Source organism: Scardinius erythrophthalmus (assembly GCF_964197995.2).
Source record: "Scardinius erythrophthalmus genome assembly, chromosome: 13".
Lineage (NCBI taxonomy): Eukaryota > Metazoa > Chordata > Actinopteri > Cypriniformes > Leuciscidae > Scardinius > Scardinius erythrophthalmus.
In genome coordinates, this window is record NC_138233.1 from 37378201 (window position 1) to 37394921 (window position 16721).

Consider the following 16721-nt stretch of genomic DNA (forward strand, 5'->3'; position numbering starts at 1 on the left):
AAAACATTTTCTTTTCTTGAAAGAGATCATAAATCATGCTATCATAACAATGGTCTCTCAATGGTCTGTCAGAATGGATTGAGGCTTCAGGTTTAATATCAGTATTCAATAAACACTCTTGTATCCTAATACATAAGCATAGACCATGAGGAATAGATATTTCATTATGAGTTCGCTGTATGATCTGATGATTTTCTGTAATACAGTTCAGATTCACTAAAGTGATTATTAAATATATTTCTATCAAATGTTGCTGTTGTGTGTGTTTATATGTGAGCTATCTTCTGCACTGGTGTCAAATCTGCTGAGACTCACTGTGTTGGACAGTTTCCAGCATCTTCTTCCAGACTCTGAACGGCAGGTTACCCAGATAACGCGACACATGAATCAAAGCTCCAGAACTCATCCGTGGATCAGGCTGTGAGATCTGGACTCTGAGGAACATTCAGGAGTCAGAACTGCAGTGAGTAGTATTAACATATACTATGTGTCACTTTTGATCGATTTATGACCCATTTTGAATGATTTATGAGGGTAAACTGTTGCTGATTGTTTTTTCCTTTGATTGTTGGGGGTGAAATTCACCCAAGCAAGTATTATGCAATGTTGACACCCTGAGTGTCAAAATCTTTGCTGTTTGATTAATAGGTTGCCTATGATAATTGAGTCGAAATATTTGAGTCAAGACATTCAGGAATACCATTACACCTACAACACACTGGCTATATTCATTAAAATGTGTGTGTGTGTGTGTGTGTGTGTGTGTGTGTGTGTGTGTGTGTGTGTGTGTGTGTGTGTGTGTGTGTGTGAGAGAGAGAGCACCTAGTAGGATCAGTAGTACCTGAACTATAGGTTTATGTTAATGCCTAAGACAAAGAATCAGACACGTTCATCAAGCCAAAGAGTCCTTATTACCCACACACCCCATGCTATATTCTTCTCAATAAGAAAAGATGTAGTTGTTGATGTTTTTTTCTAGAACATCTGTATCTGTTTCCCGACGCCAATAGGATCAGTGTAAAAAAAGACAAAGAATCAAAACATTTATCTCTCAGTGAAGGTGTTTACGAGTGGAACTGGCGGGGGAAGAGTGCATCCTAAATGGGTTTTGTTAATGGTTTTACGACAGTTGCTTAGGCTAGATGTTTAAAGAATGACACTTCATCAAAAGCTTTCTGGTGATTCTCTGGGCTCACACACAAAACATATTTTTAGTGTATATAAATTTGGTCATTACTTTTGTTATTTTAGTATTTTTTAAAGAAAACGTTTTAGTTTTTAACCCAACCCATAGTGTGTGTGTGTGTGTGTGTGTGTGTGTGTGTGTGTGTGTGTGTGTGTGTGTGTGTGTGTGTGTGTGTTGCAAAACCACAAATTACATATTTTACTTCAAAATTCGGAGTAAAATAAGACGCATAGGGATTTTAAACATTCAAACATTTATACATTTATTTGACACAAAAAGCAATGAATGTTGTCTCTTTTCTTTAAATAAAACGTTTACTTTATTTTATTCTTTAAAACAGACTGATGACCAGCATCTTTTATTAGAACTGTAGCCGAACAGTTTCCTCACACAAGTAAAACACAATTTTCACCCAGAAAACTTTTTAAATGTATGACTGAACCTTTTTTTTCTTTTGACAAACCTACATTTCAAATTATACCTGAGGTGTGTAACAACCACAAGGGATACATGTTGATTTCAAGTTTCAGTGTACAGTGCAAACATGCAGTACGCAAGAAATCTAATCTTAGGGTAATCTTTGTGAGGGCAGAACACAAAACTTTGTATTGAGTGATTCAGACACAGCTTCATGCTATAAAATATCATGGAAGTCACTAGCACTTCAACATCCAACACAAAATTAAAGAGATGAGCTTAGGATGTTTTGACTATTACCATCTTTTTTGACCCCCCAAAAACGGGTAATATCAAGGTTCTATCAAAGCGACACAATATATAGTTAGATATTTGTGTGTGTGTGTGTGTGTGTGTGTGTGTGTGTGTGTGTGTGTGTGTGTGCGTGTGTCGACTACGCTGCCAAGATAGGTGAAGCTTTCCACTTCCTCTAGTGCTTCTCCTTCTAGCCTGACGGGAGCCGTGTTGTTGTTGTTGACTTTGAGGATCTTGCTCTTCCCTTTGTGTATAATGAGTCCAAGGCTTGCTGAATGAGTTGCAATGATATTGGTCTTTTCTTGCATTTGTTGCTGGGTGTGGGAAAGAAGTGCCAGGTCATCAGCAAAGTCGAGGTCATCCAATTGTGTCCAAGGTGTCCATTGGATGCCATTCCTCTTCTGGGCAGTTGATGTCTTCATTACCCAATCTATTGCCAACAGGAAAAGGAAGGGTGACAATAGGCATCCTTGTCTCACCCCTGTTCGCACTTGGAAGGCATCGATAAGCTGCTGGCCATGTACCACTCTGCAGGTCATTCCCTCATATGAGTTCCTGATGATGTTAGTGATCTTTGCTGGTACCCCATAGTGTCTCAATAGACTCCAGGTGGTCTGCCTATCCACGCTGTCAAATGCCTTCTCATAGTCAATAAAATTGACATAGAGAGGTGAGTTCTACTCCAAAGACTGTTCCAGGATAATCCGCAGAGTTGTTATCTGGTCAGTGCAGGATCTACTCTTCCTGAAGCCAGCTTGATGGTCTCTGAGATGTGGGTCGACCGCATCTTTTATCCTGTTTAGGAGGACTCTATTGAATATCTTGCCTGGGGTTGACAGCAGTGTTATCCCCCTGTAGTTGGAGCAGGAACTAAGATCACCCTTCTTGGGGAGCTTGATGAGATAGCCCTCCTTCCACTCTGTTGGAATGTCTTCCTCCTCCCAGATGTTTTGGAATAGAGGATAGAGCATTTCCACAGTGGTCACTTCGTCCACTTTTAAAACTTCTGCAGGAATGGTGTCTGGCCCGGCTGACTTCCCGTTTCTCAATTGCTTGATGGCCTTATACATTTCTTCCTTCGATGGAACGCCACAAACAATAGGAAGGTCACAGCTGGCTGGCTGGATATTTACTGGGTTTAATGGAGAAGGTCTGTTCAAGAGATCCTCGAAATGCTCTGCCCATCTATGCTTTTGCTGTTCTATCCCTGGAATAGCTTTTCCTTCTCTGTCTCTAACTGGCCTCTCTGATTGGCTGAATTAACCTGAGAGCTTTTTGATGTTTGTATACAGCTCTCTCATGTTACCATTTTGAGCCGCATCTTCGGCCTCTGCTGCCAGTGCTTCCATGTAATTTTTTCTTGTCTGCCCTTATACTCCGCTTTACTATTCTGTTTGCTTCTGTATACTGCTTGGCTTTTCTAGCACGTGTGCGGCTGCTGTTTTTTTCTGCCTTCTTCCTTTTCCTCTCCTGGATCTTTTCTAAGGTCCCCACTGAGATCAATTCTTTTTGCCCCTGTTTCTTGTTACCGAGCACTTCCTTACATGTTGATGTTATTACCTCTTTAATGCTCTGCCATTTTTCATCCATGGTCTTTCTGTCGATCCGCTGCTGTAGGATCTGGGCCTTTTTAGAAAGTGTGCTTCAAAACACTTCTAGCCTGGCTGTTTCTTTCAGAGCACTGATGTTATACCTCTGGAGTTGACTGGATTGCCCTGTCCAGTTCCGCCTCAGCTTGAGCTTCATGCGGGCGCCCAGGAGATGGTGGTCGGATGTAACATCTGCTCCCCTTCTGACCCGTACCCATCACCTATCTTGGCAGCGTAGTCGACAAGTGGGGAGGGACAGAGGCGGATGTGAAGGTGCGGATTGGAAAGGCAAGGGCAGCTTTCCACCAGCTGAAGAAAGTCTGGGTATCCTCTGAGCTGCCAAGGAACACCAAGATCAGGATCTTTAATTCCATGATAAATAGAGATGCACCGATTGATCGGCTGGTGACCGGAATTGGCCGATTTTCACGTGATCGGCCGTAACCGGCGACCGGCCGGTCAGTCTGACAAATGCCGATTTTATGCCGGTCAAATGCACTCGGGCGCCGCATGATTAACATCGCGCAACATCAGCATCACACGTGCACACGGAGCACATGTAGAAAACCTCGTGAATTACGTCCGTTCAGACCGCAAGCGCATATTTTTTTTCGGCGTGCATGTTAATCAATGAGTGCATTCACAACGGAAGCAGGAGCAGCGCGTGAGCGTCTCAAGCAGGAGCGTCGCGAGCAGTGAAGCGCGTGTTTCGGCGTCGAGTCTATTTGCTGCACTGCTCACGCTCAATTAAAGGGAAAGCACACTTTTGATGGAAAATAGCCTAAATAGGGTTTCACAAAAAAAGTGCCCAAAATGCACAGAATTTGTGTGTTTTAACAAGAACTGGAGTAGGCTATGTCAGAAAAGAAAACAAAGACTAATATTTATAGAAATGTACCCATTTAAACTTGTTTTATTATTCAGTTTGTACAAGTGATTGCAATAGGCCTGTGTGTGTGTGCTTTGAGAAATATCTTTATACTGCAAGGCTATATTTTTTTTATTTTTTATTTATATAGCCTATTATTTTATTGCCATTCCCTGTTTTCATACAGACGTTTCGTTTGCTAAATACATATATATATATATATATATATATATATATATATATATATATATATATATATATATATATAATTATTGGATATTGAATGTGAAAAGGAAATGGTTCTTCCACAACACTGCACTTTAGATGTGTGTGAACTATGCAAATTGTAAAATGTTCTATTACAGAAAAGATATAAAATAAATATTTGTGTGTGCTGTAAAGTGGTTAGAAAAAATGAAATCGGAATCGGCTAAAATCGGCATCGGCAGGTCAAACTTAATGAAAAATCGGAAATCGGAATCGGCCCAGAAAATTGTAATCGGTGCATCTCTAATGATAAAGCCTGTTCTACTGTACGGTGCAGAGACCTGGAGAACAACAGTCACTACCATGAAGAAAATCCAGTCCTTTATTAACACCTGTCTCAGACGAATCCTAAGGGTACGCTGGAAGAACACCATCAGTAACCTGGAGCTGTGGCAGCGAATAGGACAGCAGCCTATTGAGGAAGAGATCCTCCAAAGACGCTGGAGATGGGTTGACCATACCCTTCGCAAGCCTGCATCAAGCACAGCAAGACACGCCCTCTTTTGGAACCCACAAGGGAAAAGGAAGAGAGGCAGGCCAAGGAACAGCTGGCGCCGCGACCTGGATGCAGATGTGAAGAGGTCGGGCCACACATGGGGACAGTTAGAGAAGTTGGCCCAGGACCGGGACGACTGGGGAGCCCTTGTTCGTGGCCTATGCCCAAAGTTGGGTGGTAGGCGTATGTAAGTAAGTAAGTAAGTAAGTGTGTGTGTGTAAATAGTTGTGCTAAACTCTAAACTCTTTACACGCCAACATATATTGTCAGGGGTATGTCACACCGCTGTGATGCAAAGTTACACACTCTTGAATAACTTTCACACATAATCTTTATACAGGAGTTACTGTATGTGTGTCCAAAACACCTGTAAAATTCAAATTTGAATTTACTTTTGTGCAAACATAATTCCTGTTTAACGATTATGCTTGAATTGTATCTATATTTTTTTACAAGGACATGTAACTTTATAGTTCTTAATGTGTTTGCATTACAACAGCGTGGCATAGTTCCTCTAACAAATCTGACAGAAGAGCAAAAAAATGTACAAAGATTTTTAGCAAATATAGTAACTTACCCCAGACAAAATATGTTGGCATGTAAAAACACACACAAAGAGTTTAGCACAACTATTTACACACACGCACACACACTCACACACGCAAACGCACACACACACACACACACACACACACACTATGGGTTGGGTTAAAAACTAAAACGTTTTCTTTAAAAAATACAAAAATAACAAAAGTAATGACCAAATTTATATACACTAAAAATATGTTTTGTGTGTGAGCCCAGAGAATCACCAGAAAGCTTTTGATGAAGTGTCATTCTTTAAACATCTAGCCTAAGCAACTGTCGTAAAACCATTAACAAAACCCATTTAGGATGCACTCTTCCCCCGCCAGTTCCACTCGTAAACACCTTCACTGAGAGATAAATGTTTTGATTCTTTGTCTTTTTAACACTGATCCTATTGGCGTCGGGAAACAGATACAGATGTTCTAGAAAAAAACATCAACAACTACATCTTTTCTTATTGAGAAGAATATAGCATGGGGTGTGTGGGTAATAAGGACTCTTTGGCTTGATGAACGTGTCTGGATTCTTTGTCTTAGGCATTAAGATAAACCTGTAGTTCAGGTACTACTGATCCTACTAGATGCTCTCACACACACACACACACACACACACACACACACACACACACACACACACACACACACATTTTAATGAATATAGCCAGTGTGTTGTAGGTGTAATGGTATTCCTGAATGTCTTGACTCAAATAGTTTGACTCAATTATGATATAGGCAACCCTATTAATCAAACAGCAAAGATTTTGATACTCAGGGTGTCAACATTGCGTAATACTTGCTTGGGTGAACTTCACCCCCAAAAATCAAAGGAAAATACAATCAGCAACAGTTTACCCTCAACAGACTGGAAGGAGCCAGACCCAGGATTCAACAAATGACCAGTCAGTTTGGCACTGTAAAACAGAGACACTGTTTTCTTGACACATGGATTACCTGTCAATCATGAGTGACAAGGGCCATAAATCATTCAAAAGTGACACAAGATAGAAGAGATACGAGCAGCTCACTTACCTTTCCATTGAGGCCTTAAAGTTCTGGAAAATATAGAGTTTGAAAACATTTTAATATCTTATCAAACACTCTCAGTGTCAATGAGTCTCTCTATACAAGTTGTTTTATACACAGAGAATGAAGCCAGATTGATTTGTCACCTTTAGAAACGAGACGTCATTGTCTTTCATCATCTCCTCCATGTCTCTGATTGTGTGTGAAAGAGCTGAGATGTGTGTGTTCATCTCCTCCAGCTTCTCCTTCATCCTCTGCTTCTTCTGCTCCTCTTCCTCTCTCAGTGCAGTGATTGTAGCTTCTTCTTCGTCTCTGAGAAACTGATGAAGCTTCTCAAACTCTTCTTTAATCTGACGCTCTGTGTGCTCAGCTTGAGACTGAAATCAAATCACATTCACTTCAGTCAGCGCTGTATGAACACACACTCCACTAATGTCAGTAATAAACTCTGTGTGTGAATGTTGAGTATTAACTCTTTATATCCTCACCTTGATGTGTTCAATTGTTTTATCACACTCTTCTTTCATTTCTTCTCCATGTTTGAGCTTGTTTTGTAAGGACGTCAGTGCTGGATTAAATTCCTCCTACAGGTTAAGATGAAAATCTGTGAAACTTATTCAGCTATAAGAGGTTTAAACATTGTATGTTTGGATGCACTGTAAAAAATTCACCCGTAAATTTACAGTAAAATACTGGCAGCTGTGGTTCCAGCCATTTACTGTAATTTTACGGTTTCAACAATGCTGTAATTTCACAGTAAAGTACTGGCAGCTGTGATTCCAGCCATTTACCGTAATTCTACAGTTTTTAATTTTATGGCTGTGCTTCACAAAGTACTGGCAGTAATGGTTCCAGCTATAATTCTATAGTATAAAAAGTTAGAATATAAAATACTGTTTTCTATTTACTCTATTGTCCGATATCTATTAACATCCCTATATTTACTCAATGGAAAAAATGAAGAAAATATAGATTATGGTACAGTATTGTTTGCCATTTATTTAAAACAGCTAACAAGTTTTAACAATATATTAAAAAGTCACAGAAAATACATTGTAAAATTCAATGTGAGGAACCAGTAGGCAAACAAAGAAACCTTACATTCAACATGTCACATCAGCATCCAGGCAATAGTCTGAGAGGAAAATATTGAGAACCAATGGATGAAAAATCCTTGATAGAGGCAAAAAACTGCCAAAACATCTCAAACCTGCTTTTGAAAGATCTGGTCTGAGAGGAAGTCCGGATCTGAGAGGACAAGAGATCCAATGGGTGAAAAAAAGTAGGAAGAGGCAAAAAACAGCCAACATGTCCCACATCGGCTTTTGACACATCTGGTCTTAGAGGAAATCCCGATCTGAGAGGACAAGATAGGCCTAACCAATTGGTAAAAAAAAACTGCCAAAACATCCCACATCAGCTTTTGACACATCTGGTCTGAGAGGAAAGAAAATCAAGAAAATCTTAGTGGTAAAATAAATCACATGACAAAAACTAGTGATCACATATTCTACGAACACTTTTAATTAAAAGAGATGTTATTGTACATAACTAATCTTAGAGATTATCTATACTTTACTAAACACATCTCATTAAACATTCACAGTGCTGCAGTAAGTGAACTTCTTGTTACTTAATGACCCACAAATGTTTTTTTATTTGTTTTGTTTTTGTAATAGTTGCTCATGATTCGCTTGTTTGTTCTGAGCAGTTAAACTGTCCACTGTTGTTCAGAATAAAATCATCCCCCTGGCACCCTATATAATAGCGGAGTCCTCTAACTAATGAGTAGTTCTCATTGTGAAAAGATGGGTGTTAAAACCATGCAGTCACTATTTTAAAGAGTTTAATTGTTCAGAATGTGCTGGAAAACCAAAGACTGTGCAAGACATGGTGGATTTTTCTGAAGAACATTGGGCAGTTTAACTGCTCAGATCAAACAAGGTACTCATGAACAACCATCACGAAACAAAAACACCGTTTGTGGTTCATAGAGGTAACAATGTAGTCACTTACAAAATGTACATTTATTACACTGCACTGAGAGTGGCTAATGGGATGTTTAGTAAAGTCATGAAAGATTATATTTGTTTGTGTAGCTAGCTTAAACACTTTGTCTATACAAATGGGGTTCAGATACTTTCTTACCACTGAATATGAATGCAGTTAAGAGGTGTTGATTATTTTAGGAAGCTGCACCAATGTGAGTGTCAGTGGGCATTTAAGTTTAGTTACCTAGACGAAGTTCCATTCGAAATTGAAGAGGTTCTTCAGGAGAGAAGCAGCTTTGGGATTGACAGTGGCAGACTTCTTGCTGACAAGTTTTCCAGTCTTCTTTGAAACCACCTTGCCTCTGCAGGTCTTCGAACCTCTTTCAGGGTTTATCCCATAGAATCGTCTAAGGGTAATAAAAAAACCACACACTCACACACATTAAAAAAGAAAACTTACAAAATCTACCTTTTATCAATTTAAATATTGGATTAAATATAAATAAGCTGTAATGCAACTAATTTGTCTCTTGTCAAAAAAATTTGCAACCAGGCAGAGCACAACTAAAAGTTTATATTGGAAACATGTCTGTGAATTCGAATGTGCCTTACAAATGCACATAATGGTGCTGGCATGCTTGTGCACAAAGTTTGCAAGTATACATGGCGTGAAACTCACCAAAGATTAGGGCTGTGTACTGTCTCAGTAAAACATTTACATAAAGTGAATGATTCCTAGAAAAAAAGAAGAAATAATTATTATTTCGTCATCTTAAACCAAGCAAAGAAATTCGACGTCGAGCACGGAGAACATTGAAGAGTGAAATGCCTCTTAGCTGTTGAGAACTGTCTGTCTTCAAAATGTGTTTCGCGCCGAAAAGTCGAGAATATCCACCTCATCTTTCAAATATAACCTCTTTGACTTTTTAATAGTATGTAAGTTACATGTGAATCTCACAAAAACACAGGTAACAGTTAATCGCACCACTAAATCGAAAAATATAAATATCTATTTTGCTTTGGGAATTTGAACAGCTTTACATTATTTGCATGGAAACTAAACAAATTGACCACTAACTTTTAATTATTATAATGGATCTGGATATTTCGTGTAGTTTTGTAATTATTCTCCATCTTATGTGCATGATATTATGCGAATAACATTAATGCATCTGGTAAGTTAACTTAACTTTAATCAAGCAAATAGTTCGCCGTGTAATCGGAGCTCAGAGAACATTCATTAGCAGGCGAAATGCCTCAACCGTTGAGAGCTCTGTCTACAAAACGCGATTCGCGCTCGGTGACAGCACAATCAAAAATACATTGTGAAAAAGGCGATTGACTGTACAGGTTGGGAGCTATGGAATGCCAAGTCTGCCAATATTAAAAATAAATAAATACATAAATAAATATACAAATAAATGTAAAAAAGAAAAAATAAATAAATAAATATATAAATAAATATACATAGAAAAGCAAAAAAACGAAAATAAATAATTATTTATACATTTATTTCCTTATTTATGTATATATTTATTTTTTTTCCATATTTATTTATTCATTATTATATTTATTTATACATTTATTCATTTCTACATTTATGTATTTATACATTTATTTATTTTTACATTTATTTATTTCTACATTTATGTATTTATACATTTATTTATTTATTCATTTATTTCTTCCTACATTTCTTCCTGCGTAGGGTAATGAGGAGGGCGTGGTTTACCTCAGACATAGCAATGAGCTCAGAGTAAGCGAAGGCGAAGGGTTGAGGCCACAGTGACACCCTGTGGCGAAATACAATAAGTATAGCTCACTGACGTGGTCTGTGACTGCGAGGTATATGGTCAAAATCCTAAATCTTACTGTGTGACATGGATAGGCTACTCTTTATTCCAGACATGGCCGTAGAATATCGTTTAGTCTGGATTTGTAAAATGTCCTGGGATAACAAACATGAAACAGAGACTTTGAAACGGAAGCGCTTGATATTTTCCATTTTTCGGTCAGAACTCACAGAAAGGAAGCAGGGCACATATAGGCTACAGTGAAGTCGACGCAAGCATATTGACCAATGCTATTGAAACGAGACCATTGCATTTGAATGTAGCCTAATTTCCGAAAACAATACTGACAAGCAACAGAAACCAGGGCCGCGGAAAGAGGTTTTAGGTTGGGGGTGCTCACCACTTTTGAATAAGAAACAATATCAAGACTATAAAACTCGTCAAAAAACGCGCACACACTCCAACCACCTGACTGCACATTACATTATTGACTTTATTGATTCTGCTTTTATTCGTAATGCAATGGACCGGTCTATGGGACATAAATGAGTCCTTAAAGGATGGGACTTTATGGGACATTTGCACAAAAAGAATAAATAACTTAGGCTACCGTAGCCTATTTTATAAGTCGCTCCGGAGACACATATCAGTCAAAAAATGCGCCACGAGGAAGAAAAAAACATATATAGCCTAAGTCGCACTGGACTAAGTTGCATTTATTTAGACATTTATTTCACAAAAAAAAAAAGTTACAGACAGTTCTCCGCTACGGACGTGAGCGCTCTAAAGCGGCACTGTTTTAAAACTTTAACAGAGACCTCAAACTGAAAGCACAAAGCCTGTCTTTAAATTTAATTTCGTTTTGTATTAATTGTATCTTAATTTTAATCGATGTTTCATCAACAAATTGTCTGGATTTAATAAGAAGTAGCTAAATATAGGCTATTAGAAAATAGATAATCAGGACACGGAGGCGCTGGCGAACCTGGAGCTCGTCTCATAATAAACCGAAACTCAGCGTAGGCCTATAAGGTAGCCTATTGCCTCACAGACCTGAGACATATAGATAGCTTGAAATATCTACTTTTAAGCAGAAGAACAATTCAAAACGAAAGAAAACAGACTGCGCTGCTTATTTTTTTATGTCAGTGTCGGCTAGACAGATGAAGTTGACGACTCGCGGTCTTCGCAGCGCCTGAGAGTAATGCACATTTCATACGAATTACATAAGCAGCGCAGTCTGTTTTCTTTCGTTTTGAATTGTTCTGCTTAAAAGTAGACATTTCAAGCTACCTATATGTCTCAGGTCTGTGAGGCAATTTCAGAGTCCCTGTTTCATGTTTGTTAGCCCAGGACATTTTACAAATCCAGACTAAACAATGTTTTACGGCCATGTCCGGAATAAAGAATAGCCTATCCATGTCACACAGTAAGATTTAGGATTTTGACCATAGACCTCGCAGTCACAGACCACGTCAGTGAGCTATACTTATTGTATTTCGCCACAGGGTGTCACTGTGGCCTCAACCCTTCGCCTTCGCTTACTCTGAGCTCGATTGCTATGTCTGAGGTAAACCACGCCCTCCTCATTACCCTACGCAGGAAGAAATGTAGGAAGAAATAAATGAACAAATAAATAAATGTATAAATACATAAATGTATAAATAAATAAATGTAAAAATAAATAAATGTATAAATAAATAAATGTATAAATTAATAAATGTATCAATAAATAAAATAAATAAATAAATATGGAAAAAAATATATATACATAAATAAGGAAATAAATGTATAAATAATTATTTATTTTGTTTTTTTAGCTTTTCTATGTATATTCATTTATATATTTATTTATTTATTTGTTTTTTCTTTTTTACATTTATTTGTATATTTATTTATGTATTTATTTATTTTTAATATTGGCAGACTTGGCATTCTATAGGGAGCAACATAACAGAATAGCAGTAAATAAATAAACTTACCTTGAACAATGTCCTTCTTTAAGACCGTCAAGATGAGTGTTGAGAAAACAATTCTGTTATTTGACCGCTTTCTGTTCGAAAATAGACTGCGTTGAAGATGCCCCGCCCCCACGTGCTATTTTTTACAGTCCAAGGCTGTTTTTTCCAGAAACAAATGGGTTTACACATTTTGCTGTAAACAAGTAATTAATTTATGGAACATAGACTGTAAATTTACAGGATTAAACTGTCTATTGAAATAACAGTATTTTACTGTTGGAAATTCACTGTATTTTTACAGCAATTTTTAACAGTGTGTTTTTATTGTTGTATTATTATTTTATTATATGTTGACTGGGACATTCTCAGGAAGCATTTTTGCCTGAAATGGCAGAACATATATATTTTAATTATATAATCTGGGATGAACATCAAGAAATCATGTTTTCATCAAACAAAGGGTTTTTTTTTTTTTGTTTTTTTTTAATGGCCAATTCTTAAGTATTATATCCATTCAGTTTTAAATTTGTAGTTGTGCAAATACAAATACAGAAAGTGAAAGTATGTTAGTATCATTCACTTTTTGGTGTGTCTTAAATCACATAGTAGCCTATTATTTAAAAAATATGAATAACCCATGACATTTATATTTTTTCAATATGTAATTGTTGGTTGTTTTGTGCAGATGTTGTTACATTCAAGAAGATTTGAACATCAGAGGGTCGAAGATTAGTGCCGAATTTGATATCAGTAGTAAATCATAAAGATTTAGTCTGAACAAACATAAATGCTTGTCTATTGTAGAATAATACTGTTTCCATGTATAACACTGTATTCAGCATATGAAATGAGACATTAGTCTTACCTTGTAAGAAGAAACCACTTCACTGATGGGTCTGAATGTGTGATTGGTGTGTTTCTCTGAGTCTCTGCACACTAAACACACCGGCTGTTTGTCCTCCAGACAGAAGAGTTTGAGTTTCTCACTGTGTAAACTGCAGATCTCCTCAGATCCTGATGAACGTTTCTCATTTCTCTCCTTCAGGAATGACTCACACAAGTTTTTTAACGCTAGATTAATTGGAGGTTCACCTTTAGAGGATCTTCTCCTGCAGACAGGACACTCATGAGTTTCCTTAGTTCTCCAGAACTGTTGTAGACACTCTTTACAAATACTGTGACTACAGGACAGAAGAACAGGAGTCTTGAAGATTTCAAAGCAAACAGGACAAGAAAGCTCTTCCACAGATTTTAAATCCATTTCCTCGTCTTGTAAAAGATCCAATGATCTACAATTTACTTTCACTTTCTGAACTTTGGTTTAAAGAGTAAATTATTACAAGAGTAAACTATTACAATCAAAATCTAATCAAGGTTCAATCAGAAATACACAAAAACCCTAATATAATGTGTCCTCCTCTGTTCTTCACGACTCGTTGTAGCTTTCAGTAAAAATGAAAGCTAGAAATAATGACTAGTCACTTCCTGGAAGGTTTTGTAAGAGGGTGGAGTTTGCTGGAGTGCCCATGATCTCCACTAGGGGGAAACACCTCCCGACTCTTGTGCTATCTTATCATGGACTACATTTCCCATAATGCTTGATTACATTCAGCTGTGTCTCATTACCTTGTTAATGTTAACTCTACCTATAGACCATGCGCTTAGATCGTTAAAATAGGGCCCACTGTCTTAACATAATGGCTATGTTTATTCAACTGGCTCCTGAAGACAGACTGGATGTATAGTTTTAACTTTATTTTATTTGTGCTTTTGTAACCCTTCATGTCAAAAGCTTTATTTGTTTTAGAGCATCCCGAGTCTTCTGCTTTCTCTGCACTCGGCTAAATTGTTCTCTGTCATGGACCTTAAATGGGGAAATTACCAAGTCGAAGGAGCCGAAGAAGATAAACACAAAACAGCTTCTGTTTGTCCTCTGGGCTTCTTTGAATTTAATCGCATGCCTCAAGGTGTCACAAATGCACCTAGCACTTCCCAGAGGCTTATGGAAAAGTGTGTACGAGACTTGCATTTGACTGAAGTACTCATGTTTCTGGATGATCTCATTGTCTTTTCTAAAACACTTGAGGAACATGAAACCAGGCTGATGAAAGTGTTGACTCGTCTGAAAGAGTGTGGACTAAAGTTGTCTACTGAAAAATGCCCCTTTTCAAATCATCTATAAAGTATCTGGGACATGTGGTGGATGCCGATGGGGTTCAAACTGATCCCAAAAAGATTTACACTCTGAAAGATCTTCCTTCAACCAGGTGAGAGCTAAAATGTTTTCTAGACTTTACTGGGTATTATCGGCGCTTCGTCAAGGGGAACTCTAAAATAGCAAAGCCAAGTTTAGCATGATAGCATATGACAGTAGGAACACAGTCACAAAAAGTGAGAGGAACTATCCTACCCTTAAACTAGAATATTTGGCCTTAAAGAGGAACTTGGCAACTATTTCAACTTAATAAATCCGTTTAGAAATCATTTGGATGGTTAAATAACCTGTTCTGGTGTGAATGGTGACTTACAGGTTCAATATCAGAGGCGTCAGAGGCTGTTGTTCTTGCAGAGTCCCTGGCGTTGAATGCTTCATCTCTCCCTGAAAGTTTCACCACCATAGGGTACGAGACTATCCCTGGAATGACCTGTGACGATTAGTACTGAGCTCAGAGGGAGGATTCAACTTTGAGAAGGATAATTTCTTTCATGGAGCAAGGTCAGAAACCAAGCTTGAACCCCTCGAGGTCAAACTGCTCCTGAGGGAATCAAAACGGCTTGAGCTACGAGATGGAGTGTTATACCGGAAGTGGACAACCCATGGGGCTGTGTTGCTCCAGCTGGTTCTGCCTCAAAAGTGCAGAGAGAGAGAGCACTGAAGGGTGTTCATGATGAGGTGGGCCATCTTGCCTATGAGCGTGCACTTGATCTAGCTCGTGCTAGATTCTTTTGGCCGAAGATGGCGAGGAATATTGGGAACAGATGTTACACCTGTGAGAAAAGTTTAAGGAGGAAAGTGAGCCCTCAAAAAGCAGCTCCCATGGAATCCATACAGACAACTTATTCCCTTATTTAGGATGTATGGATTATTTGTCTCTCGAGCCTGATAATGATGACACCAGAAATATGCTGGTCATGACGGACCACTTTACCAAATTTGCTGTGGCGGTACCGACAAAAGACTAGAAAGCTAAGACCATCGCAAAGGCATTCTGGGAGAATTTCACTGTCCATAATGGGTTCCCAAGTCGCCTCCTTAGTGACCAAGGAAAGGATTTTGAATCCCACACCATCAGAGAGTTGTGTGCTCTTATATTATTGGAGCTGACAAGGTCAGGACTACGCCTTATCACCCAGTGGAGAGGTTCAATAGACCTCTTCTCGGTACGCTTGGGTCAGGTGTGAGTTGCTGAAATCGGAACAGCAAACTACTCTTACTACTTCTACTAAAGAAAGATATGGTAAATGTTGCATGAGCATACTATACTAATATGTGCTTCCTGCCGGTAGAAAAACTTACATCACCATCTAACCAGGGCTGCCAACTTTTGAGTTCAGCTTGGAGTGCGATCGAGCTTGTGAATCAATTTCGATGTCAATACAATATCTATTATATTTTAATATATAGGGATAGTATGTTAATTATTCTCAAGAAAAAATATCAACGCCTGGTTTCACGTACATGGTTTAAGCCTAGTCCCAGACTAAAATGCATGTTTGAGCTGTTTTAACTAAAAGCAACCATATCTCAGTGCCATTATTTTGTCCCAAGATGCACATCAGTAATGTTTTTTTCTGAGGCACGTTTATAAAAGCTAGGCTACTTAAATGCCCTAATTGAACTAAGGTCTAATCCTGGTTTAGGCTTAATCTAAACCCTGTCTATGGAACTGGGCCCTAATGTTGTAATCTAGAAGCCGTCCTACATGTGATCTTACAATCATTTCTCAAATATGCGTACATGTGATTCAGAGAATGAACGTACACACAAAAAATCTAGAAATCCAGAAGTCTATAAATCAAAAGTGATCTTGAAGTTGTGCGCAGCTGAATGGTTTCAGATCTCATCCTTGTAAACGCCGCCTAATTAATACCATTAACATATAAAAGAGCACCAGTCAACATCTAATGCTTCAGAACGGCGAGTGGCAAGAATTGCTTAGATTTCCAAATAGTACTCAGATTCTTTCCCACAAGGAAAAGTGTGTACGGCTGCTCAGACCCTGACATGGCGCTAAGCACTTTTACATGT

The 16721-nt window shown here is 38.3% G+C and overlaps 1 protein-coding gene across 3 annotated transcripts in view; it reads right to left on the minus strand.

The window, feature by feature from the left end:
- Positions 1-13934, minus strand: part of LOC308701165 (nuclear factor 7, brain-like) — a 15072-nt gene extending 1138 nt beyond the window's left edge. The window contains exons 1-8 of one of the 3 annotated variants that reach the window (XM_081383296.1): positions 12494-12567; positions 9398-9453; positions 8963-9125; positions 7938-8164; positions 7216-7311; positions 6874-7104; positions 6734-6756; positions 316-434 (exon numbers count right to left, since the gene is read on the minus strand). In XM_081383296.1, the coding sequence (XP_081239422.1) occupies positions 316-434; positions 6734-6756; positions 6874-7104; positions 7216-7311; positions 7938-8164; positions 8963-8978 (712 nt within the window). In that variant the 5' untranslated portion in view covers positions 8979-9125; positions 9398-9453; positions 12494-12567. Of the gene's footprint in view, positions 1-315; positions 435-6733; positions 6757-6873; positions 7105-7215; positions 7312-7937; positions 8165-8962; positions 9126-9397; positions 9531-12493; positions 12568-13337 lie in introns of those variants that run through there. The other 2 variants (XM_081383297.1, XM_081383295.1) reach the window with 2 other exon arrangements.
- Between the last annotated feature and the right edge of the window lie 2787 nt (positions 13935-16721).